Source organism: Ctenopharyngodon idella, chromosome 4 (assembly GCF_019924925.1).
Source record: "Ctenopharyngodon idella isolate HZGC_01 chromosome 4, HZGC01, whole genome shotgun sequence".
Taxonomy (NCBI): Eukaryota; Metazoa; Chordata; class Actinopteri; order Cypriniformes; family Xenocyprididae; genus Ctenopharyngodon; species Ctenopharyngodon idella.
This window is the reverse complement of record NC_067223.1, coordinates 10,939,529-10,964,668: the sequence shown is the minus strand read 5'-3', so window position 1 is coordinate 10,964,668 and position 25,140 is coordinate 10,939,529. Positions and strand designations below refer to the sequence as shown.

General features: G+C 35.7%; 5 protein-coding genes across 10 annotated transcripts; 4 read left to right on the top strand and 1 right to left on the bottom strand.

Moving 5' to 3' along the window:
* The first annotated feature begins 94 nt into the window (after positions 1–94).
* rhno1 (RAD9-HUS1-RAD1 interacting nuclear orphan 1) lies at positions 95–1,970 on the top strand. Its single transcript, XM_051890021.1, has 3 exons — positions 95–563; positions 846–1,042; positions 1,124–1,970. Exons 2-3 carry the CDS (start codon positions 863–865, stop codon positions 1,799–1,801), a joined length of 858 nt encoding a protein of 285 aa, XP_051745981.1. The 5' UTR covers positions 95–563; positions 846–862; the 3' UTR covers positions 1,802–1,970.
* A 1,042-nt stretch (positions 1,971–3,012) lies between these two features.
* On the top strand, positions 3,013–5,351 carry pex26 (peroxisomal biogenesis factor 26). Its single transcript, XM_051890020.1, has 5 exons — positions 3,013–3,403; positions 4,077–4,223; positions 4,331–4,653; positions 4,796–4,942; positions 5,034–5,351. Exons 1-5 carry the CDS (start codon positions 3,198–3,200, stop codon positions 5,135–5,137), a joined length of 927 nt encoding a protein of 308 aa, XP_051745980.1. The 5' UTR covers positions 3,013–3,197; the 3' UTR covers positions 5,138–5,351.
* Positions 5,352–5,769: 418 nt separating this feature from the next.
* usp18 (ubiquitin specific peptidase 18) lies at positions 5,770–9,999 on the top strand. 3 transcript variants are annotated; one of them, XM_051890017.1, is made up of 11 exons: positions 5,770–6,109; positions 6,192–6,326; positions 6,715–6,808; positions 6,911–7,047; positions 7,126–7,205; positions 8,109–8,243; positions 8,359–8,454; positions 8,993–9,142; positions 9,244–9,396; positions 9,506–9,543; positions 9,679–9,999. In XM_051890017.1, exons 2-11 carry the CDS (start codon positions 6,248–6,250, stop codon positions 9,734–9,736), a joined length of 1,020 nt encoding a protein of 339 aa, XP_051745977.1. In that variant the 5' UTR covers positions 5,770–6,109; positions 6,192–6,247; the 3' UTR covers positions 9,737–9,999. The 3 variants fall into 3 exon arrangements, with proteins under 3 accessions (XP_051745977.1, XP_051745978.1, XP_051745979.1); XM_051890018.1 differs by lacking the exon at positions 6,192–6,326; XM_051890019.1 differs by lacking the exon at positions 6,715–6,808 and having other exon boundaries at positions 5,770–6,326.
* A 115-nt stretch (positions 10,000–10,114) lies between these two features.
* On the top strand, positions 10,115–11,302 carry lyrm5a (LYR motif containing 5a). 3 transcript variants are annotated; one of them, XM_051890024.1, is made up of 3 exons: positions 10,115–10,214; positions 10,471–10,538; positions 10,708–11,302. In XM_051890024.1, exons 2-3 carry the CDS (start codon positions 10,494–10,496, stop codon positions 10,918–10,920), a joined length of 258 nt encoding a protein of 85 aa, XP_051745984.1. In that variant the 5' UTR covers positions 10,115–10,214; positions 10,471–10,493; the 3' UTR covers positions 10,921–11,302. The 3 variants fall into 3 exon arrangements, with proteins under 3 accessions (XP_051745984.1, XP_051745982.1, XP_051745983.1); XM_051890022.1 differs by having other exon boundaries at positions 10,121–10,214; positions 10,452–10,538; XM_051890023.1 differs by having other exon boundaries at positions 10,128–10,210; positions 10,452–10,538.
* slc5a8 (solute carrier family 5 member 8) lies at positions 11,299–23,509 on the bottom strand. 2 transcript variants are annotated; one of them, XM_051890013.1, is made up of 14 exons: positions 22,981–23,509; positions 22,041–22,106; positions 21,904–21,955; positions 21,450–21,517; positions 20,908–21,062; positions 20,692–20,832; positions 20,461–20,590; positions 20,245–20,333; positions 19,466–19,575; positions 19,314–19,381; positions 19,153–19,239; positions 12,662–12,861; positions 12,490–12,593; positions 11,299–12,399 (listed from the first exon to the last, which is right to left on the bottom strand). In XM_051890013.1, exons 1-14 carry the CDS (start codon positions 23,320–23,322, stop codon positions 12,152–12,154), a joined length of 1,860 nt encoding a protein of 619 aa, XP_051745973.1. In that variant the 5' UTR covers positions 23,323–23,509; the 3' UTR covers positions 11,299–12,151. The 2 variants fall into 2 exon arrangements, with proteins under 2 accessions (XP_051745973.1, XP_051745974.1); XM_051890014.1 differs by having other exon boundaries at positions 12,256–12,593.
* Positions 23,510–25,140: the final 1,631 nt, after the last annotated feature.

Sequence of the window (25,140 nt, the reverse complement as noted above, 5' to 3'; positions counted from 1 at the left end):
GCGATCGGCGGCTCCGAAATACAAATTCTCCAATTTTCATCTATGGAAACGTTTAACATTTTTATGAATTTCTACAACATTACTAAGATGGAAACCTGCTACGACAATTTTAAAAAAGCGTAATTCGATCATCACAATTGAATGTGATTGGTCCGTTGAGAAATGCGCTGAGAAAAGTAACACAGTTTATGTAGTCTGATTTATTTTTGGTCGACATCTTATCAATATTTGGTCAATATTTTACGCACTGATAAAAAAAGTAATAATGGAAAAAAATAAAATAAAAATAAATAAATAGTTAAAATATAATATTATTTGGACTGATCCAATCTCTCTGCCAATCAAAACAACGCCCGGGCCACTAAGAACCGCCTCTTGTGGTATTCCATTATTAGGCTAACTAGCATTCAAGCCGTTGCTAGTTCTGTTGGAGGGACAGGACTGAGTGAATGGGGGATGAACTTTCTCACAAATCGCACGCAGACGGTTTATCAATCTCTTTGTTAAATTACACGGTCCAAAGAAAAAATACAATGCTAATGAGAAGAAATACAAAGCGATGCGTGAGTATCGGCTAAGGTTTCGTTGCATGCCATGTATTTTATTCACGTGCGAACTTTATATAGTTAATAGTACTGCAACCACCATCATTAACTAGGCTATATGTCGAGAGACAATGCATAAAACATACTAGATTAGATTAGATAAGACGTTTTGCATGAGTTTAAAGGCTTTTAATGCCCCTGAATGTGTCATTAGTCAGTATCTGTCTTACAAAATGGTTTTCTCCCTCCTTGACATTGTATTGCACTGTCAAAACAAAATCTTGTTTTCATTTCATTCAGCATATCATGACTTCTAAATGCCACGCACTTCACATAAGAAGAGACTGTTGAACCCACACAAGTCTCAGCTGTTGTTTGTAGAGGCGCCCATCAATGGACCAAAGCACGAGTATGGACCACAACTACGGAGTGCCATTCATCCCAGGTCATTCATATCAGAAAAGCAACGGCAAAGTGGTGCACCATATACCTCTTGGGTATGTGTATGCTTTGCGACTCTTACTTTTATGTACTGAGTGAAGACTTTTTATAAACTGATGCATATTCTTTGTTTATAGGTGTCTCCACAGTTTAATTCAATTGAGACCACAACGGTTAGTCGAGGGAAGAGAGCTAACCAGGCGGCTATGAAAATGTCAAACAAGGTGTCAGTTTTGGGTTTACCTCAGACAAGAAAAACAAGGGTCTGCAAATATACTCCCTTATCCTTTGGAGCAACCACAGGCCGTGAAAACCTTCATAGTTCATGGACGAAGAATGATAGGCTCGTTTCTTCGGACAATCATCGCAAGGAGCTTCAAGAAACCTCAAGAAGAACTCGGGTTCCTCGAAAAGGGGTAGAGAGGAAGATGGCTGCACGTGTTACAACTGCTACCTCCAGTCGTACAGACGTTTCAAAGAATCCGCCATTCCGCAAAAATGGAAATGGAATGAATAAAGATTCCATTCACACCCCCAACACAAGCATAGTTCCAGAACCACCAAATGTAGAGACGCCAGAAATGCCACATTGTTCCAGCAATTCTCCAACCAATGTTCAACATCTCCTTTTCTCCCCAAACCAGGCAAAAACTCCTCCACGAACCGAGAACACAAGTATCCTGGTGAAGGACACGCCTGAGAAAGACTATGGGCTGAGGGTAACATGGAGACGAAGAAAAGGGCTGATGAAATTATTGATTGACAGAGGTCAGCTTCTTCTGACAGATGCAGAAGTTACCAATGAGTGGATATAAACTTAAACGAAACGATAAAAAGTTAATTGAAACAGTAAAAAAAAAAAAGAAGTGATTTGTTTTGTAGTCAATACTGAGTTGAAAAGATTTAGGAAATGGTGACTTACAACTGAGATAATTTAATATATGAACACTTTGGAAATTAAGGATTAAAGATGTAATTTTGACATCCCCAGCCTTATTTAATGGAAGCACCTTTGTATTCTCTTGGACATCAGTGAATTATGTACTTAAATTTATTTTCCAAAGGGCATTTGTATACATTTGTGTGTGCAAGGAAAAAAATCTTTAATATTTTTATATTATAAATATTTTGTTAAAAGAAAAAGTCTCATTTATTTATAAAATATACAACAGATATCAAAATATGAACTGTAAAATATTTAGATTTTTCTTTAAAAAAAAAAAAAAAAAAATGGTTACTATATAATTCCCATACTTGCATTTGTGACATTTCACAGTTTTGAAATTTAAAGGGGTCATGACATGAGAAAACTTTTGACATGTAAGAAGTCTTTGTACCATTAAAACATCCTGTAAGTTTAATAGCTTAAAAAGTTCTCATTATAAACAAAGCATTTATATAATCAAGCTCCAAAAAACGGCTCGTTTTGATATTGTCGATAATGTACGACAAATAAATTTGTATATGACTGCCCCCAGAGCAAGACGTTGATGAATAGTTATACATAATCACACTATAGGCCCTGCCCACTGGCATTCAGTCGCTTAATGGCAGACATTTGTCTACACTGGATGTGAGCGTCGTGTTGCATCAAAATCAGATAGAACCCATTATAATTACTGACGCTGTCTACACTGGATACAGTATACAGATGTGCGTTCAATTTCTGACATGCTCCACGCACTTGAGTTTGTGGACAACAAGACAAATGGAAGAATGAAAGAACATTTTCAAAACACACAAGTGCAATAGTGAGTGGCCGTTGATACTGTTTCCTATTAATGACGTTAGCCAGTCATAACAGTGGCCGTTTACTGACAAGCCGTAAAGGAGCCGCCCCTTAAAAATAGATCAAGGAACATATTAAAATAATTTTAAAAAATCCAAGTTGTGACCCCTTTAATTAAAAGATAGATCGATGGATTTTATGTAATTTTTTATATAATTATTATTAGTTGGTTTTTTTTTGTTGGTTTTTTTTTGTCGACTTTTAACTTTTCAGTAGTGAACTTTTAATTTGACGGGCATTTTCCTAGTCGTCGATTACGGAAGTGGTGCTGTGATACTGCTTTTGTTTACAGAATTGATATGATCCACGTGTAGTGTTTAAATGAATTAATGACATTGAGTATTTAGATTTAGATTATTCCAAATCATTTCTTATTTCGACATTAAGTCTGTAATGCACTAAAAACTCAATAGCAGTCCGTTATGAGGAGCAGTTCGTCCGTGTCTCTGGCGGGCGGTCGTGGTTCGGCCTCGGTTCGGCTGATCAGTCCACCCGCCTGTCCCTTTGCCGCTCGGGTGGATGCTGCCGTTGAATATTTAATGGTAAAGAAAGACTTTCAGGCTGCTCTGGACACCTGCGAGAAAGGACTTGAGAGTTTGGGACCTTCTGCAGAACAGGAGGAAAACTGGTGAGCACCGCTGGGTAAATTATTTACAAATTGTAGTCTGATTTCAAATTACATGACAAAAATTGTAGTTATTAACGCAATCCATTACATTACATACTTTTAGATTACATTTGACCTAACTTGTTTATCACATTGATTTGAATAGCATAATCCTGCAGCCTACCATGTTGATATAAAATTACAAAAGATAAAGAAAATATATTCCATTCTTTGTTATCAACAAAAGTGAAGTGCATTAAATATTACATTACATCAGGGTTTCCCAGACTGGGATTCGTAAAGGAACTGCATGGAGCAAAATAAAACAATTATTAAAACTATTTTTAAAAAATATTTTATTGGTTTACCTACTTGTCATGTGACCATTAACCGATATCAGAGAAACTTGAACTTAATTTTATTATTTATTTAGTACTGTCAAACGATTAATCACATTCAAAAAGAAGTAATGGGGAGAATCAATGAATGTCGTTGTGAGAATTACATGTAATTATGTAATCAATAAAAAAGTAACTGTATTCTGATTAGAGTATTTTAAAATGTAATCTAATCGCAAGTACTTAATTTTGGAACTTTGGAATCTGATTACTGATGTAATCAGTTACTAACCAGTTAAACTGACTGTTACCAGCTATTACCATCTCAAATCTCATACTAAATCTTGTCCCCACAGCTTCAAGTATGCAGAACTGAAAGCAGCTTTGACTATAGTGGGGATTCAGGCACTGGCTGAGCTCAATCAGTGGCGTGGAGTTCTGTCATGGGTTTTGCAGCAGTATGGCGAAACAGAGAAAATTCCTGCCAAGATTATTCAAATGTGGTGAGAAGAATCTCCCATTTAATCTCACAAATAACATTAAATAGCACTTTCAATGTGGGTGAAGCACCACTACATCACACCTAATGTAGATTAAATGTGTTTCACAGCATTCTACTCTATGTGAAAGTGGATGAACGGGCTGTGATGAAGGATGCGGTCTGTGATTGGCTGCACTGCTTTGGTAACATGAGCCAATCAGGGTTCAGCACTGTGGCTGAGCTGTATTTTCTCCACATACTGGTGCCGATGGGTCACATGACTGAAGCTCTGGAAATGCTGGAGAGCGATGTGGGTCGGGTGGCATTCAGTGATGAACAGAGACAAGCAGCCCGTAGTTTAGTAGACATTCAAAATGAGAAAAATGCAGCATCGTCCAATTCAAATCCTGAATCTGTAGAAGGGGTGGCAACAACTAGTGCTTCAAAACAAGGTGACTTTCTTTCATTTGTTTGGAGTCAAAATGCTCTGTATGTATCAAATTCTGTGCAATATATTTAGATTCAAACTATATAATTAATTTTTAATGTAGAATATTACAGCAAATAATGGATTCAACATTGTGTTATTGACAGATAGATCCACCCAGCGTCTAACTTCTATAATGAGGCTGTTATACAGAAGTCTCTCAGTAGCCAGTGTGAGAATTAGATCCATCTCTCTGCGCAGAGTTTTTCTGGCGTTAATGTTGCTGTATCTTCTTCTCGTCCGTATGGACCCAGGTAAGAGGCCCTTCTTTATGCAGTGCATACTTAATAATTACTCTGATAATGATGGACTATAGCCTGTACTGTAATAATTCTCCGCTCTCAGCTCTTCCTTCAGCTTTCCCATGGCTGCTCCGCCTGCACGGACTCCTTCAGCAGACGTGGAACACCATGTTTGGACCTTATTACAGAGCTAGCAACAGAAGTTAAGAGTTTTACTGGAGTTGAACTGCGAGAAAATGGTGCTGCCCAAAATTGTAATACTTATAGATCCCGTGTTTGCTATGGACATCAATTGTTGGTGAATATAGTTATAGATAAATCATTGACTATAGAAGATAGTACTTATAGCCTGTTTAAACTGGACAGGATCCTGTAAAGTAATATTTTACGCAGATATTATGTAATAAACTGTATATGTGAATGTATGAGTTCATGTGCATCTGTAATTGTGCTGCAGATACAGTATGCAAATTTAGTGAACAGACACAGTTGAGACAAAGACTATAGAATCTTAAAGGGACTTTGGTTGAGACTTGAAATAATTACAAGTTTTATTTTAAAGTGTTCTTTTATTAAATTATCAAAGGTTTATGTACATTAAAATATAAATAGACTTTATCTAAAATGTGTATTCGAATTGCCTGATCTTTCTATTGATTTTTAAAATGTGTTAGTGATTAAATAATGTTTGTTAATAATAATTGGGTAACACTTTACCATACATTATTTAACTACATGAACTAGCTTCTAAAGCATTTAATCTTAGTTAAGATTAACTTCAACATAATATATTAAAATCAAACGTTGCATCTGTTAATATTATTTAATGTACCTGAGCTAGCAAGAAATAACAATTGTATTTTTATTAACTAGCGTAAACAACTGTACGATACTATAAAATACTGTAAAATAAATACTGTAACATGTTTAGAGCTCATTGTTAGTTAACTAACATTAAATAATCGGAACTTGTTGTAAAGTGTGTTACCAAAAATGTGTTTTAAAATGTTACCTAATCATGTATTGTAAACCGCGTATGAGTTTCGTATCTGTGACGAAACTGACGCGTGAATTGAAACTGAAAGTAAAATCAGCCGTTTCTGTTTATGTCTAAATGAAACTCTGTGAAACTGATTGTTATGCTACGAGTTAACCGGGAGCTGACGTATCTTGAGGAAGGTAAATAAAATACTGCGTAAGCTTAGTTCAGTTTTCAATAAACTAATGCGCAGTTTAACGCTGACTTTGTCAAAAAAATCAGGTTTCCATAGACACAGCACCGAGAAGCTTTTGCGGCTATATACTGTGTGTCTGTGAATGGGAGAGTTCTGGAGTAAAATGGCATATTATGGACTATACAGCCGATCCAGATCATGGAGCTATTCCAGGAATTATGGTAAATCAGCAGAGATTTTTAATTAAAACATAATTAAGCTACACTAAAAAAACAATTGAATTTCATTTGCTGTTAAAAACGCGAGATAACTTTTTTTCTTCTTCTTCTTTGAAGTTGAACTTATTTTAACTTGAGCTCCGCGTTTTCATGCACAAGAAGCTGCAAAAGATGCCAGCGTAAAGGTTAAAGACGTCTGTCTATGTTTAGCGCTTGTTTACATTGAAAAACAATGGAAAAGTAGTGTTCTGTGTGAACGACCCTAAACGCTGCATTAGCTGTTCTGAGAACTACTGTAATTCGGTCTCCTCTCCTGAACCATTTTTTTGATGTAAATGCTGAAACGAATGCTGTAACTAACAAAATTATCTATGATCTGATGTTTCACAAGTGAGAGGCCTTTTCAACGACAGTCTATCCTGCTGTGTTAATGCTTTGCTTCAGTCCTTTTCTGCCACCACTGAACTACTGGACATACTGAACAAGTAAAGCTCTATTATCGGTTAAATATATGCTGCACACTTGCAAACTACCAATAATAACAAATGCTAATTTTTTATTGTTTTTTTAATGCCTGTCGTTTAAAGATGGAATCCATCAGATAGAATCGAACGGAGTAACATCCCACTGCATTTGAAGAACACCCTGCTAGCCATGAGGGATGTATCACATCCTGATCCGCACGTAGACTTCCTGGACAGCCTCTACCGTCACACCATCCGCCGTATGCATCATATCACCCTTAAATTGTATACTTATGAAAATGGTGTCATTCTGAGTGTATTCTGTCATTGTGCTGTAGGATACACTCAACAGGATGCGGATGAAATATTCCACATTATCCTCAATCTCATCCAGAAGCAGATGCCTGATCGTTGCTTGGTGGGTTTGTAGTAAAAATAGATGTGTACAGATTTTGTTAAATGGTTAGTTCACCCAAAAATGAAATTTCTGTCATTAATTACTCACCCTCTGTTGTTCCAAACCCGTAAGACCTTCGTTCATCTTTGGAACACAAATTAAGATATTTTTGATGAAATCCGAGAGTTTTTTTTTTTTTAATCCTCCATTGAAAGCAACGAAATTACCACATTCAAGGTCCAGGGAAGTAGTAAAAACATTAAAACAGTCAATGTGACTACAGTGGTTCAACCTTAATGTCATGAAGCGACGAGAATACTTTTTGTGTGCAAAAACAAAACAAAAATAAGGACTTTATTCAACAATTTTTCCTCTTTCCTGTCAGTCTGTTACACAGTTGGCGCAGTGCTGCGTTTCCGTGTTTACGGCTGAACGCCGGATCATTATTGGCCCGGCTCCTCTGTCAGCATCACACGCATGCCTTGTGCTGCTCACATGAACAGTATCAGCCAATACTGAGCCGCCTTTTGGACGTAGAACCTGGAAGCACTGCAATGAAAATAGCGTTGCAGAATGACAGGGGAGAGACGAATTTGTTGAATAAAGTTTATTTTTGTTTTGTTTTTGCACACAAAAAGTATTCTCGTTGCTTCATAACATAGTCACGTTGACTATTTTAACGATGTTTTTGTACTTTTCTGGACATTGAATGTGGCCATTTCGTTGCTTTCAATGGAGAATAAAAAAATCTTGAATTTCATCAAAATATCTTAATTTGTGTTGCGAAGATCTTACGGGTGTGGAATGACATGAGGGTGAGTAATTAATGACAGAAATTTCATTTTTGGGTGAACTAACCCTTTAAGTGTGAACTGTGTAAATGAGAATATTCAATTCTATATGTTAAAGTCTTCACTTTTTCAGGCTCAGGAAATCCGCAGTCTCTATGAGATTAAGGTAGAGACACAGGTGAAATGTTCACATTGCGCATCCGTTCAGCGAATGCCCACCTCTCTTTTCAGCCTTCCTTTGGCAATCTGTGAAGGGGGAAACACCCTGGTAAACAAGTTAAACATTCATCAATTATGTTTTGATAGTCAGTACATCAGTAATATACATTGTAATGTAAATGACCTTGAGTAAATTACACATAGTTTCTCCTTATGTTCTTCAGGAGAGCTGCATCAACTCCTTTTTCCAACTTCAAAACCTGGTGGACGGTGAGGAGTGGTTCTGTGACCAGTGTGAGAAGAAGCAGCCATCCACTCATGTGTGTGCTTTTAGTGTGCTTTTTTTTGCCATTATCAAACAATATAATATTTCGTAATGACAGTTTAGAAATGTTTTAAGTCGACAGGAAACGGAAGTTGCGATAATCTTTTCTTATCTATTATGAGTCAAACGGCTTCTTGAACAGGAAAAAAAAATGTAGGGTGGGACTTGATTTTGTCCACTTGGAATTGTTTAGATCATTGTGGGTTGCTATTGGTTGATCTCATGTGAGTGACAGGTTGTCCCGCCCTCGTGCCAGTAAACACATCATCAGAGATGTCGCTGTAAGAGGGAGGGGAAGTTATTTTGATTATGAGGGCACATGAATTAAAAATAATGATGTGCATGAATCATTAATAAATGCTGCAATATTCCATAAAAACATAAGCAATGTCAATTTGATTTTATAGTTACTGTTTTTATGTGGTAATATGGCAAATTCAGGTAAGATTTTAACTCGATTTTAGCACACGATATCCATGAACCTTTTAAAATAATTGTTTGAATTTCTTTTTCTTTTTCTTTTTTTCATGTAGGAACTGAAACTTGTCTCATTGCCTCCGATTCTGTGTGTCCACTTGAAAAGATTCAGAAACGATCGTGGCTTCACCAGGAAACTCAACAGCAAAGTCACCTTCCTTGAAACTTTTAGCACAGATGTTTTTGCTGCAGGACAATCAGAAAATGCATGTGTAGTATATATTTTGCAATAATAAAAGTCATAATAATAATAATGATAATAATAATAATAATAATATATGCTTGAATTGTTGTATGCTTGTTTTAGGTTGCGAATGATTCTCCCAGGGCTGGTGAGCATTACAGTCTCTATGCAGTAATAGTTCATATAGGATCTGCTATGTCTGGTCACTACACCGCTTACATCAGGCCATTTCAGGACCAGGCTTGGTACTATGCTGATGACAACCATGTGCAACCTGTAAGAGATAGAGACTGACAAGAAACAGAATGATCTGAAATAGATAATATTGAGATTTGAGACTGATATGTAATTTGGTGTAGTAATTATTTTTATTCATTTGTCTCAGGTCACATGGTCGGATGTGCAGCAGTACACATATAAAGGGTAATTCTTAGTCATCTTTTCACAGACACTTTAAAAAGAGAACAACACACAAACACAGACCTGCTAAATAATTATTACTTTATTCACTTTGCAACATCTTCCAGTTTTTGATTATAATTTTGTATACTGTTTTAGAAGCAGCACGGCCTACTTGCTTCTGTACAGGAAGAAGAGCTGGAATTCATCTGGATAACAGTTGGGAACACTGCAGTCCTCATGTTTTCCTTAATAGCAGGACACTATATGGTTTAATGCAGAGAATATTCCAAGAATAGGACCAAAGTCTATTTATATTTGGTGTATAAGTATGCAGAGAGGTGTTGAATGTAAGAATGTAAATCAGTATATTTTCATGTTGATTGTGGTTTATAACGGACACAGATAGGATTACAGTATTTTGGCAGTGATTATTTTGTGGAGTTTATTGATATTTAATAAAAATGAAAATGTTTTATAATAATGTTGCCTTTGATCTCAAGTTATTGCTGTAGATATAAAAATATGGAAAAAAAAATAAACAGCGCTAAAAGTTAAAAGACTTTTATTTTGAAAAATGCAACCTGGCTTTTATTTTGAGAAGCCATCGAGCTTTCAGACTTATTTTGAAAAGCGTCCATGTCATGGCATTTTCCCCGCACGTCCTGGTAAACACCTCTGACATGATCTTGTAGGTGAGCAAACACTGAAATAAAGCCTGTTTCTTACAGAAAACCTTAACCAACTGAACATTACGTTTTCCCCTCAGTACGTCTGCATTTGGTACCATGTTAACGTATAACCATAACCGTAAAATATAAATGCATAGACTAAAAGGGGAATTTCAGTCCACATTCTTGTGTGTAACTCTGTTGCATGCTGTTGGATATAATATATTGAGGTGTATTATTGTTTGTTCTTGTCTGTTTTAGTTTTTTTTCTCTATCTCAGTATCAAGAGAGAGAGAAGTTAAAATGACCAATCCACTGAGAGGAGAGGTGATCAGATTGTACAAAAATGTAAGTATCGTCTTCTGACAGTTTCTGATCTTTTCAGGTGAAATATTGTTCAATGGTACTTTGTCATCCTTTATTAAACATAACATTGCATGACAGTAGAGTCACAAAATAAAGAAGATGTGTAAAATTGTAATATCCATTGCTTTGGTAATTAATTTCTTTTCTGCAGCTTTTGTATCTTGGACGGGAATATCCAAAAGGCACTGCATACTTCAGGGAGCGTCTGAAAGCCGCTTTCATGAAGAACAAAGATGTCACAGATCCTGAGAAAATCCAAAAGCTGATTGACCGTGGAGATTTTGTGATCAAAGAACTCGAGGCACTTTACTTCCTCAGGAAATACAGAGCAATGAAGAAACGCTATTACGAACCAGAGCATTAATCAACAATGTTTTCTGTCACAAGTGCCAGACTATATATATGTATCAAAAGTTTTTGAATATCTGTATCTGATGTGTTGCACTATGACTGATTTGGACATAAACGTTTATTTTTATTACTACATCTTTGTTACATTTACAATTTAGCTGTTAATTGTAATGAAAGTGACATGTTTCTTAGGTATGTATGCATGCATGTTTATTTAAAGACCTTCAGTTTAATGGTGTTTGAGTAGATAACTCTACTTCACAGAAAGCAAAGTTAGTTTTTCCAAAGGATTTCTCCAGCTCCTGCACCAGGTCAAGATTACCCGACCTACTGGAAACCTTTTAATGCAAATAATTGAAAATTGAAAAAGTTATGGAAATATATATGTCAATTTATGCATGTGTGTGTGTGTGTGCTCCTGGGACCCAGGAATAGACTTTTGTCCTCTGTAGTGGACATTATATTTTAGTGAATTTCTCTGACATCATACATGTCACAATATTAAGTCTGGCTGTCCTGTAAAGAGCACATTCAGGGCTTTGCAGAGATAAATTGGATTATTTTTTAAATTGTTTGTTATAAATCAACATCTCAGGAAAATGTTATGGGGTTTCTAATCAAAATATGACTTTCTGTTACAAAACAGGGCATTGATTTCATACATGACCTCTGTAGAGGACAACCGGACTTAAATCATGATTATCAGGCATTTTGGGAGACACAACAAGTGAATAGCAAAATAAATTATGTATCAATATTCCTATTAATTATTAGATATTATGAAAATTTTGCCAATTTTTACTCCCATTATTACACTTCTTTTTTCATTACATGTTGCTCCAAGAACACGTTAATATGCAAATTAGATACAGTGTATAGATGCATTGTATTGAATGGGAAAATCCATGTATGGCCATTTTACCCACATAATGCATAAAGTAAAATGGTATATCGATTCATTCCGTTCTATCTTTCATAACATAGTTGAGAATCATCTTTAATAAACAAAATTTAGTTTAAAAAAATCCTGAAACCTAAAAATTGATTGGTGAATAAAAAAAAAAAAATCCATTGTTTTTGCCTGTACATGTAATTTATTGTCATTTTATTTTTTAAACAACTTAGTCCTGGTGTCCACTACAGAGGACATAGCATAAAATATGAATAAAATATAATTTTTCAAAAAAAATTCATTTTTTTCTTATGTTCTAAACAATGTAATGATGTGAAACAAAATATTAAATTCAAAAACTTTTTTTTCTGGGTCCCAGGAGGATATATATATATATATATATATATACATACACACACACACACACACATATATAAATATACATATATATATATATATGTATATATATACACATACACACATATATATGCACAATAAAATCTATACTTACTTTTTCTTTGAGTACATTGTAGACTTTATAGCAGGTGAGGTCCTCTTTTGATAGCGTGAGTCCAGGCTGCAGTTTCATCTGTCTGCCCCCTTGGAGACACAAATTTAGAAATTTACATCAGTTACTCAGAACAATGACAGCATTATGTCGAGTGCTTCACATGTTGGTATGTCTCGTACCCGAAAGAATGCTGATAATAAGCCCTACGGCAATGACCGTCACAGTCCCCAATGGGCCGAAGTACAGGTATGAGAGTGAGTACCAATTATCAGCTAGGAAAGGCCTGATAAGAAATGGAGCCTGTTACATATCAGCCAAAAGATTTTGATTCAAATTGTTTTCACAACCCACCTTTGTTGATTCTCCTCTTTCATTGTGAGGTGGTCCATGTTTGTAGTCCAGTTAGTGCCGTCTGGTGCCATTGAGAAGTTACAGTCATGTGTCGTCAGAGGCAACGGTCTGCTGTTCTCTGGTTGCGGAGGGTATATCTGTGCTCCAATGCACACCCACAGTGACAGCACCAAACCAGACAGTAGCCCTGCCAAACCTCCCTAAAACAGCCACACTTTCAACTGTAATGACCACTAGATTTTTGCATTTAATAAAGAAAAATACACATTAGCCTGTTAACTGTCTGACCGTTTTTATTGCTTTTTCAGGGTTTCTGTGGGTCTTAAAAAGGTCTTAAGTCTTAATTCATCCTTACACAAATTAAAGGGGTCATGAACTGCATTGTTTTATTGTTTTGTCATGTTTCCTGGGGTGCACTTATAATGTTAGTATGATTTTTACATCAAAAATGGTCATAATTTAGCCCTCTGGTTTGAATGCTTTGTTTCAAGGGGCGTGTCTGCTGTGAAACTTCAGTGTAAACGCCCACTGCTGTAATTGGCTAACATCTTTGCATAAATATATAGTAATATATATAATATAAAGTATTACATTTGGAACTCTCTCGAAAACTTAACGCACGTTTCTACTGTTATAGCTCTCAAGGTTAACTAATGGTTAAAAGTGTTGATTATAGCATTACATTTAGATGAATGGCATGATATTTAGATTGTGGCATGAAAGGTTGCAGTGATGAGCATTCTAGCTGATCACAGACATGCTGTCACGAATGTGGCTCTCGCGCCTCCTCCTCCGCACCACCGGAGGGAGCCGTCACCTGAATATTGACTGGTTTACATTCGGACTACGTTTCCCATAGGCCCTCATTCCTGGGACTGATTGCGCACACACCTGCACCTCATTACACTCACACTATTTAAGACACACACACACACACACACACATACACACACACACACCCTTTGCGAAGTCTTGATTTGCCCCGGTGATCACTACTGAGCGTTTTCTTGTGGATTGTATTTCTGTTGCCGTTGGACTGTTTATTGGACTGTGTTTGTTTGCCGCCTGCCCTGATCCTTGCCTGTTATTTGGACTGTGTTTGTTAGCCGCCTGCCCTGACCATTGCCTGTGACTTTACTCTGTTTGTCTGCCGCCTGCCTCGACCATTGCCTGTCCCTGTTTATGCCTCTGCCTTTTCCCCTGTCTGCTTTGGTAATTATCTTAATAAAGCTGCAAATGGATCCTCCTTCTGTCGACCCGTCATTACACATGCTGATTGCACGAATACAGTGATTTTGCCATTTTAACTCAATTTCTGCACACTAACAAATGCTTTTATCATAACAAACAGTGCAAACACAAAGTAAATAGATTAATTTATTATAACGGGAGTTTTGGCGAGAGCCCAGAACTGAGTCACTGATAAACTTGTGCTCTTTGATTGACAGCTCCAGTGATTGTAAAGGGAGCGTTCTTTGATTGCTTTCTATATATAATTTAATCACAATTTAAATAACAGATTATTTTCATCCTACTAAAAGAAACAATGTGAAATTGCCCGTTTAGTCACTGGTTTAATTGACTGAAACATAGACAAAGAACATCTGACTGTACATGAATCATTACATAAAAGAAATCAGTCAGTCTATTACGTATAAGAGGCACATTCCACAACGATTCGTTATCTAGGCTCGGTTACAATAAAAGCTGTTTTTGGACTAACAATGACATTTTTAGTTCTGAAACTTACAGGATATTCTTATAGATGATGACCTCATATGTCAAAAGCTCAAGAAAATTTTTATTTTATTACTTAAAGTTCTTAAATCAGAGGAGAAAGTCTTAAGTTGCGTCCCAAATGACGCACTATACACTACTAACTTAAAATAGGCCTTCCCTCATTTTTGGCGATAGCCTACAGATTAGTGCAAGACTACAAATGGTCTACTTTTATTTGTGTACGCTCACAATAACAACAAAACCTTGTACTTTTGTAAAATAAAATAAATAAAAAACAGGGTGCGCTTTCAGCTGTCTCTCTGCGAGAAACTGAAACGTCTCAGAAATTAACTTAAACTCAGCGAATAATTGTACCTAAAAGAAAGACATCTCCATTCGACAAGAAATTTGCAGGTCTGTGTTAAATAAGAGGCGATCTATCCACTGGAATGTGTTGTTTTTGAAATCATGGCCAGTGCTCGTTGCTGCTCAGTTTGGCCCTCGTGCACATGCGCAGTCTTCACACAGACAATCGAGCGTTTCGTTCTGGTAAAGGCACAAAACAAAATGCACACGTGTCCTTGCTCTTGATGTACAATCACTGATGAACACCTTTGGTTTTAATGAGAAAAAAAAACGAAAAACAACATGAGGGCGGATTAGAGCCCAGAACCTCAGAAACGCTTGCCAAAAATTCTACCACAAGACCATTACAGTACACAAAATGATTAGGCAAATTTATGTATTTATTCACTGCTGTGAAGAATCTTGGCACTAATTATATTGTATTATTAATATTTATATTTATCTCAATATTTATATTAATACAATCACTTCGTCGCCAGGGGCGGCTTGGGATGTGGCAGGGCCCACGTGCGTTGCGGACCCCCCCCCACCTCACGGGCCCCAGTACGGCTGCACTGGCTGCACTGTCTGTAGTTACGCCACTGGTAACACTTTACAATAAGGTTAATTAGTTAACTACATTAGTTAACATGAACTAATAATGAACTGAACTTATACAGCATTTAATAATCTTTGTTAATGTTAATTTTAATGTTAAAACATTTACTAATACATTATTACATTATTAAAATCTTGTTAACATTAGTTAATGCACTGTGAATTAACAATGAACAAACAATTAATGTATTTTAATTAACTAACGTTAACGAAGATTAGTAAATGCAGTAACAAATGTATTGCTCATGGTTAGTGCTTCCTCAGCATTTTTGACCTGTTTTCCAGTATAAATATATAAACATCAAGGTACATTTACTTGAGATGGAAATGTAAAATGAAGTCTTGAAAAATTTAACAAAATGAAAGTGCCCCTATTATGGATTTTTGAAAATTAGTGTGAAATTAGTTTTTGAAAAGCAGTCTGCGAAGTTGTAAAGCTGAAAGTGCATCATAAATAAAGTTATTGTCTCTCAAAAGAGAGAGTCGACTCTGAACTGCTTAAAGGAGTCGTTTGTAATTCGAATCCCATTTCCGTGAAGTTCACACATCACAAGTTAACATATTTGCATACGATCTGCGTGGACTTTCGAGAACATTCGAAATGCTGTAACTCGTTAATATCGAAGAGACGCGTGCTCTGCGCTGTGAAAGTAAATTCAGTTTATTTTCACTTCCAAAGGATGGCTGCGAAGAATCAGTAGTTAAAATTCATCTTTACTAAGATATCACAGCAGTATAATCCTCATAAAGCAGTATAAATCATCTGCTTCTCCAATCTCCGCGAGTTCAGCTGGATTCGTAAAACAGCTGTCCTTGAATGATGGGTCAATGCCCAGTTTGTTTCACAACCTGTAAGTATGATTAATAATTGATGCTTTAATGTTCTGTCGACCGTGAAATTTTTTTGTAACAGTACAGTGCAGCAGTAGGTCTTCGGCTACCTTACATTCTAGTTCTGCTAATGAGCTGTGGACTTGCAATTGTCTAGAAATGTGTCGATTAATATATCGAATGTCTGTCGTTCTTATTACTCGGAGTCATGATAAAGGATGGAGCAAGATTTTTTTTTTTTTTTTACCAACTTTAATGTTCCATCAGACATTCACGTTAGAATACACTGTGATACTGTTACAGTTCCCACGTGTGCACCGCAATTAATTAGAAATATACACATCGGTTTGTTGATGGACATACACTTGTTAATACTAATGGTGGGGAATTACAATTGCAACATCTCCTATTGTACGTCAAACTGAGTAGCTTATCTTCGCTTAAGTCGTCCTTGCGATGGATGCTCGGGTTGAATAACTAGTTCTTCCGATATTTCATCATCGGACTCGCGCTCAGATTGATTTGGTAAAATCGACGCCATCGTTACTGATTTTACAGTGTGTAAAATGGCAGAGCTTTAGGAAGCTTAAAGCTGAATCAGTATGGTAATTGGCTTTTTTTTTTTTTGATGCATGTAAATCTGTTGTAGGAGACCACTTAAAAAAAATTAGGAACCTTTTAAATAGCATAATAGGGGCACTTTAAGTGAATTTATGCTTAAAGCAAGAAATAACATCTGTCAACGAAAACTTTTCTTTGAATTAAATGGTCATGGGTTTGTTTCAGCAGCAGTCAGTTCTCACCAGAGTTTTGAAAAATGCTACAGAAGTGGGCGTGGTTAAACTGGTTAAGCTATATTTTTTAGGCTGGATCAAGCTAATGCGCATGCGCAGACCTAAATGCACGTCTCTTGTGCCTCGTTTCTGAGGCGCGCGTCTGACTGTTTCTATAGAAACCGGTGCGTCTAACGGCCGCTGCAGTGACGCGATGACTTTACCAGTCGGCGATTGGCTGTTATTTTGAAGGCGGGACTTATTCCGCCATATTGCGCGTTACACTTTCTCCCATTCAAAACAATGCAAATGACACGTCTTGTGTTATTCTATAGTCTTTGGTTGTCATGATTAGATATAAACAGCTTCACAAGCAATCTTTTCAAACGCACAGTATCATTATTTCTGTGTGACAAATAGGCCTATTCCATTTATAACAGAAGTTTACAAAAGTTTATTATTCGGATAGAAACGCTGATGTTTATAATAAATTACCTTCTGAATGTAACTGGACTTCAAATAACGATTGTATTGATTGCATTGTTACGCCACTAGGTGGCAACAAATTTACTGTTAAAAATGTGTCTATCACTGAATCATTCTTTCAGAAACAAGTCTTTATGAATCCAACTTACAAAAATATTCTGTTTCACCTGTTTGAATCTTACATGTGTGTTCAAGCATCTTACCTAATTTGTGGTAACACTTTACAATAAGGTTCATTTATGATCTAACCATGAGTAATACATTTGTTACTGTATTTGTTAATCTTTGTTAATGTTAGTTAATAAAAATACAGCCGTTCATAGTTTGTTCATGTTACTTCACAGTGCATTAACTGTTAACAAATACAACTCTTGAATTTAATAATGTATTAGTAAATGTTGAAATTAACATTAACAAAGATTAATAAATACTGTAGAAATGCAGTTCATTATTAGTTCATGTTAATGCAGTTAACTTATGTTAACTAATGAACCTTATCGTAAAGTGTTAGCGAATTTGTTGAGATTAACAGAAAACAAACACAAAAAGGACTGTTTGAGTTGAGTATTGTGCATTTTTCCCTTATTACTATTTTTTATTAGTTGTTTAATTATTTTAATGGAACCGGAATCGTTAGGCAGAACCGGAATTGGAACCAGAACCAGAAAATTTCTCACGATTCCCAACCCTACTTACAACACAGCAACGGCTTCTGATTTGGACAGTTTTATTTCACTCTCATTAAAAGCATCAAAGCTTCCCACAAATGCACGCTGCAAATTACCATTAGATGCAACACAATATGCACATGGTTTTTGCTATAATTTAATGCACAAATAAATGCACAGCCATTCGCATTTTGTTCTCTGCATCGTGTATGAACACGCTGTTGCATCTTTGATAACTTTTGAGACTTATTTTGCTGCATTTTTATAAGCTGTTTGATGGGTTAAAGAGCTGCAAAGACCGGGCGGTGATCATTTAAATGAGTAACATTGTGACTTCACAAGATCCGGAAAAACACGTTGTAGTCCAAACGAGCCGTTCGTTGTAGTTCTTGAAAGGTGGATTCTGTTAAATACATCACTTTTTTGCGGTGTGATCAGAAGGTACAGTAAAAGATATTTCCATATTCTAGTGCAGGAATAGGCAACGTCTCTCCTGGAACTATATATTGACCTATTGTTTTCTTTTCAATTTAGTCCTTAAAATGTTCTTTACTTGGTCTTAAAAAGTCTTAAATTTACCTTCATAAAATGTGCAGAAACCCTGTTTTTTCCCTTATCACATATTTTAATAATATTCACCATGAATTAGGTATCATTCAAAAGCTCAGAATTCATCCTGTGAAAGCCGTTTTGAAATTGGACATTGCTTTACCATGGAAAGCCTTTTCGCGTGCTTAACTTTAAATTTGTTATCAACTTGGAAGTGCAACACAACTTGGACATATAGCTTGGATTGTCTAGCAATTTTAGAGTCAAAATATTTTGTAAAATACATTTTAGAATAAAAATGTTTAGTTCAGTACATTTGCTACAGTGTAAACAAACTTCTATAACTTTTTTTTACAATAAGAAATCTGCAGAGAATCTTCTTTAAAAAGAGACCAACTGTAGGTCTGTATTAGAAAGCTTCACAAATTACAACCATTTAAGTTCAAATCTACACTCAAAAACGGGTTTCAGATTTACTTGGTTAACATCTAGCCATAATAACCTTTGTGTTGGCGCATGGAAACAGGATGCCAAGAGAAAAGAGGCCCAGTAGAGGTCCGCCAACCACTCCTACGATGCTAATAGCAGCCTGTTGAAGAACAAACAGACAGGAAAATTAAGATTATGCCATCATTTGCCCTGTAATTTTCATCAGTAACCCACCTGTAGCATCCCTCCCATCAAAGATGCAAGACCAGCCATTCCAATGCACACGGCACCATAAAACACACCTGTGATTGGGAAATAATATCTAGTTTAGTAGTTGAAATCACTGATAATGTGTTAATGGGCTCTAAATGAAGATATTTGCTCACTCATGCCCTTTGAAGCCCAGGACAGCTGCCTCTCTGACAGACTGAGGTACGGGCGCATCAGATCTGTAATAGTTACCGCAGCCAAAGCATTTACACTGGAGGAGACTGTACTGTAGACAATAAATATAATACATGCTCAAAAAATGCTAATGTGATGCATGTGGTAAAAGGTGTTTAAAACAATTATCACTTAAAAAAAAATGTCTTTAACTCATCCGCATGTCATTCATTCTTGCATTTAAACTTGCATCATATTGGTTATGAGGGAACGAATGGCACAAATTTAAGTGCTGATATAGAGAGGAATATTTTAGGTAACACTTTACAGTGAGGTCTCATTTGTTAACATTAAAGGACTGTAAAACAGATTATTGGAGTATGTTTTACTAGAAAATTCTGTTTCAGTCTATTTCAAAATTTCTTATTTAATTCAGTGCTATTTCTTTGTAATTGTGAAATTTACTAGCAATTTCTGAGTGAAAATTGTTTCTACACTATTCCTATTTCTATATACTATTATACTATATACTATTTCATTCTGTTCCCTCACACAACACTATCGTAACATTTTATAAGAATAACAAGAGTGATAGTTTAATGGTATTGTCCTTTTTTGAGCCATAAATTCTTTGTATGGCAAAGAGCTGCTTGGACATTCTGTTAAATGTCTTTTTTTGTGTTCTACAGGAGGACATAGGGGTCTCGAACAACATGAGGGTAAGTAAATAATGATAAATGTACTATTTTGGGTGATCTGTACCTCTTATTAGAGAACAAACCTTAAAGTGCCACTATATGCTGCTGCCACAAACAGTCCTGGCAGACCAGGGTATTCGCTTAGGATGTCCAACACCAGGTATGGCATAAGCTTATTGCATATTATAGAGGGAGACATTGATGTTGCATTGATTGGTAATAGCATCAAGACTTGTAATAACATGCACAGATTATAATGTTGTTGCATTTGAGATACATTGCTGTGGTTTATGGTGTACCTGGTCTTGAGCAGACACCTTCTTTGCTGTCCATGGATCACAGTTCTTATAAATGGAGTATAAACACAAGCCGCAAAATACTGAGCATAATGAAATAGCCCAGAGAGACACTAAGTTAATATACAAAGCCCTGGAAAGAGACAAAAAGACACATATACACACAAAAAGGTTTAGTTATACATCGCATCTCTTTCAGTGTGAAGCCGAGAATTATTTTTGTGCAATGCTCACATTTTGGCATGGAACAGGGACTTGCATGATATGTATCTCTGCACCTGAGCTTGATTAATGCCATATACGCTGGTCCAGAGGAACGTCCCTCCCACTGTGATGCTCCAGAATGTGTGTCTCCTCAGAGGGTTTGGATCGAAGCTGAGAGGGTTGGACACAACATGAAAAAGTGTTTAAATATGCATTCCTGTACCTGTCAGTCATGTCACAACTCACTCCCATAGGTTGAGTCGGCCGCCCTGGGAGGAGTCACTGATGATAGTGGAGATCCCGCCCTGGAGAATCACTGATTGGATGATGACAGCCAAAAGACCAGCCAAGATGATGCCAACCTGGAACACGTCTGTCCACACCACTGCCTTCAGACCGCCCTGCCAGGGTAAAGGGACATATCAGTGCTTCTTAACCTTATTGACTCCAAGGCTCCCAGTTGTCCACAACAATATTCTGTGACTTTTCCAGTTGTTTGTGACTTAGTGAATAAGTAGCGATAAAAATAGAGTAAAACATTTTTTGAAAGTAACTAGGTGGCGACAACTGATTGTTAAAAAATTTATTTGTCATTGAATCATTCAGTCAGGAGATTCATTCAAAAACGTTGATTAATCCAGTAATGAAACAATTGAAGTCTTTATGAGTGAGTCATTGAATCATTAATTTAAACCGATTAAATAATAATAATAATAATAATTTTAAACAAAAAAAATCGTGATTATCAATTTATTCAATTGTGCAGTTCTACTCTTTTACTAACATACTAATGTACAGTAGAGAGTGCAGACGACTCCAGTTGACATGACGGCACCCCAGAGATCCACACCTGTGACTGAGAAGAGAGAGGAGAGAGTTCACTTGACCATAGAGTGCTGCGCATTATCAAGCATACTTGTTACACCATGCACTTCACAAATAATGCAGTTCGACTTAAAAAAATACAGGTTCTTTACTGGCATCTATAATTACATGAATAATCTTAAATATCCATGGAACCTTTCTATTGCACAAAAGGTTCTTTATAGTGGAAAAGGGTTCTTTAGATTATTAAAATGTTGTTCACATTAAGAAATAATGGTTTTAAAAAACCACAAAATGGTTCTTCTGTGGCATCGCTTCTAAGTGAAGGAAGCAAAGTAGAAACTTCTGGTTCAAGAATAAGGTTAATGTAGAATTAAACTAGTCATTGTTAATTGTTGAAGTGCAAAGAAATCCTACCTTGGTTTAAAGCCAAAGCTGGAGCGTAAATAACCAGACCAGTGTACAATACCTGAGAAGAGATGGAAAATAATCTAAACTACATTGAGTTTACTGTATGATTTAATGAGACTGATAATAGCAAGAAAAACACTCACTGTCTGTATGATAAACAGGACTGTCCCAAAAAGTCGAATTACTTTATTGTAACGCATCTCCAGATACTGCAAACAGATCATTTAAACATTAGAGGTGGAAAAATGAAGTTACATTGCAGTTGCAGTTGGAGCTGCTTTTACATCAGAATGAATGCACTATTGACATTTTAACATCATTAATATGTTTTACATTTAATATATTAAATAAAGTTAACATTTTAGATCAGCAATATTGTTTAGTTTTTGTTTTAACTATTATTTTGAATTAGCTTTTATTTTTATATTTTCAGTTTTCATGCTAATTTTAGTTAGATTTTTAGTCATTTCATTGTTTTTGTCATTTTATTATTATTTTTTTTAATATATATATATTTTTTAAAATATTGCTATTTAGGTTTAATTTATTTAGTTAGTAATTTATTTAATTTATAGTTTTAGTTTTAGCTAGTTTTTGTTTTTTAATTTCGATTTAATAATTTTAGTGCTTTAAACTTATTTCAGTTAGTTGCCAAGGCAACATTTAATTTTTGTTTTGTTTCAGCTTTATCATAATTAACAGAAATGTTTTTTAGTTAGTTAACGATAATAACCCTGATCATTAATATGTTTTACCTTTAATATATTCAGTAAAGTTACCATTTGCGTTCGGCAATATTGTTATTTTAATTTTTTTTTACTTTAGTTTTATTATTTTGAATTAGCGTTTATTATATTTTTAGTTTTCATGATAATTTTAGTTACATTTTTTGTAATTGTGCTTTTTGTCATTTTATATTTATTTATTTTTTATTTTTTGTTTTTCTAATTTTCGTTTAGGTTTTTTATTTCAGCTCCATTTCAATGAAGAGAAATGTTTTTAATTTTAGTTTTAGTTAACGATCATAACCCTGAATTCAACAATAAACAGTGTTTATGCTAAAGAGTTTTTTTCTCATCTCACCTCATAGGTGCTGGTAATGCCCAGTCTGTAGAAGATTGGCAGGAAGATCTCAGAGCTTACTGCCACCATCAGAGCATAAGAAAAGCAGATGAGGATGAAGATGGCTCCGTACTGATACACTTCCACCGGGGTCCCCAGAACGGTGATTGCTGACATGAAGCTTGCCGTCAGGGACAGGGCCACCGGTACCGCCGTCATACTCCGTCCGCCCACCAGAAAGTCTGCGGAGCTGCTCTGACCTCCTCCGGCGAAGGCGTAATACACCCCAATACCTGCAGAGATGACCAGCATTAAGGTGAAGACCACATAGTCCCACACACTGAAGGTAGGTCCACTTGACATCTTAGTGCACGTCGGAACTTTTTTAACAGGATCTCTTGATTTTGCAAAGCAGCCTTTGTAGCTCTATTTGCAAAATATTATTGGTGATCATCAGGTATGTACTCATTGGAGATTGTGTCATGACAGTCTGAGTAGCCTCTTCGCAGTGCAGTCAGTCAGAGAGACTGTGATTGTTCCTGGAGCTGTGTGCTTGTCACCATCCCACCCGTATCACATTCATTCCTCCTTACACAGCAGTTGGGCTGGAAGTTTTTTTTTCTTTCGGTAATTAGATAATCTGTTTATTCTTGTGTGTGAGACACAGAAAGACAATTCACTCCCTACTTATTACAAATGCAGCCTAATGTTATTAACCTTATTAATCTTTGTATGTATACTTAAAGGTCTAAGTTAAATTATGGATAAATAAATGTGTGGGTGTTTGTATAATAAGAAATAAGTAAATATAATTTTAAATATATATATAGAACAATTTGTATTTATAGTCTAGTTTTTATCAATTTTTATTTCAGTTTTATTCTTATTGTCTTATTTTAACATCAAATTATTGTGAATGTGCAACAGGTAAGGTAGGATTTTAAAATTTTAACAATGCTAATATGGTAGCTATCAGTGCCTATGTTTACTTTTAAACCAACAAGGTTTATCTAGTGTTCATGAACTGTGTTTAAGCTGTAAACCTAGATGCCAGTAAAAGTCTATATGAGGATTTGGGGTTTTCAGAGGCATCATAAATGAGGAATGATTTTACGTACAGGCATACCATAAATGCTAGATGTTATGGAACATAATAGGTTTAGAGAAAGCTAGATTTGCTCAAAAACAACTTTATTGAAACCAAAAGACCTTTTTGCCCGAGGAAAATTTGACTGTGAGGAAAAGGTGTGTTTTATCTCGCTGAAAGAATTCTGTTGTGTTTATGTGCAAGTTGAAGTCAGTTTATGTTTAAAGTTCTCTGTAACACTTTACAATAAGGTTCATTAGTTAACATTAGTTAACTACATTAGTTAACATGATCTATAATAAAAAAGAACTTTAATTCTACAGCATTTATTAATTTTTGTTTATGTTAGTTTGAGCATTTACTACATTATTAAAATCAAGAGTTGTATATGTTAACATTAGTTAATGCACTGTGAACTAACATGAACCAACAAAGAACTGCTGTATTTTTATTAACTAACATTAACAAACGTTAACAAATTCCGAGCACTGGAAAGTTTCACTGTTTGTTTTATTCCACTTCTCAGTATTCACTACGTGGGATTCCAGTTTTATAGTTGATGCCATTGTATCTTTTTCATCGCAGAGCAAAAAATTAATGATTAGCTGACCATAGTGTGTGTAAAAATGTTTGTTGCTCAAGACTGACCTCTTGTAATGTCACACTACACTCTTAAAAATGTATTGTGATCAAGGTTCTATGAAGAACCTTTAACATCCATTGTACGAAAGGTTCTTTATAGGCTAGTAGAAAAGGGTTCTGTATATAATTAAAATGTTCTTCAAAAATGGTTCTTTTAAGATCTATTCACTGAAAGGTTCTTTGAGGGACCCAAAATGGTTCTTCTGTGGCTGTCACAGAGTCTAAGCGTGGTAAGGGTTGAAGACAGGATGAGGATGAAGAAGTTTTAGAAAGGAAACCTAAACCAAACTTAGTGCAAGTACTACGGGTCCCGGGCGTGGAATACGTAAACAGATTATAATTACCTGAATTATCAGGAGAAACACAAGGACAAGCAAACTTGAGTAGCTTTCCTCAGGCATAGCTCGGTAACATTATTAACATTAACATCATATCATCAAATAATAAATTCT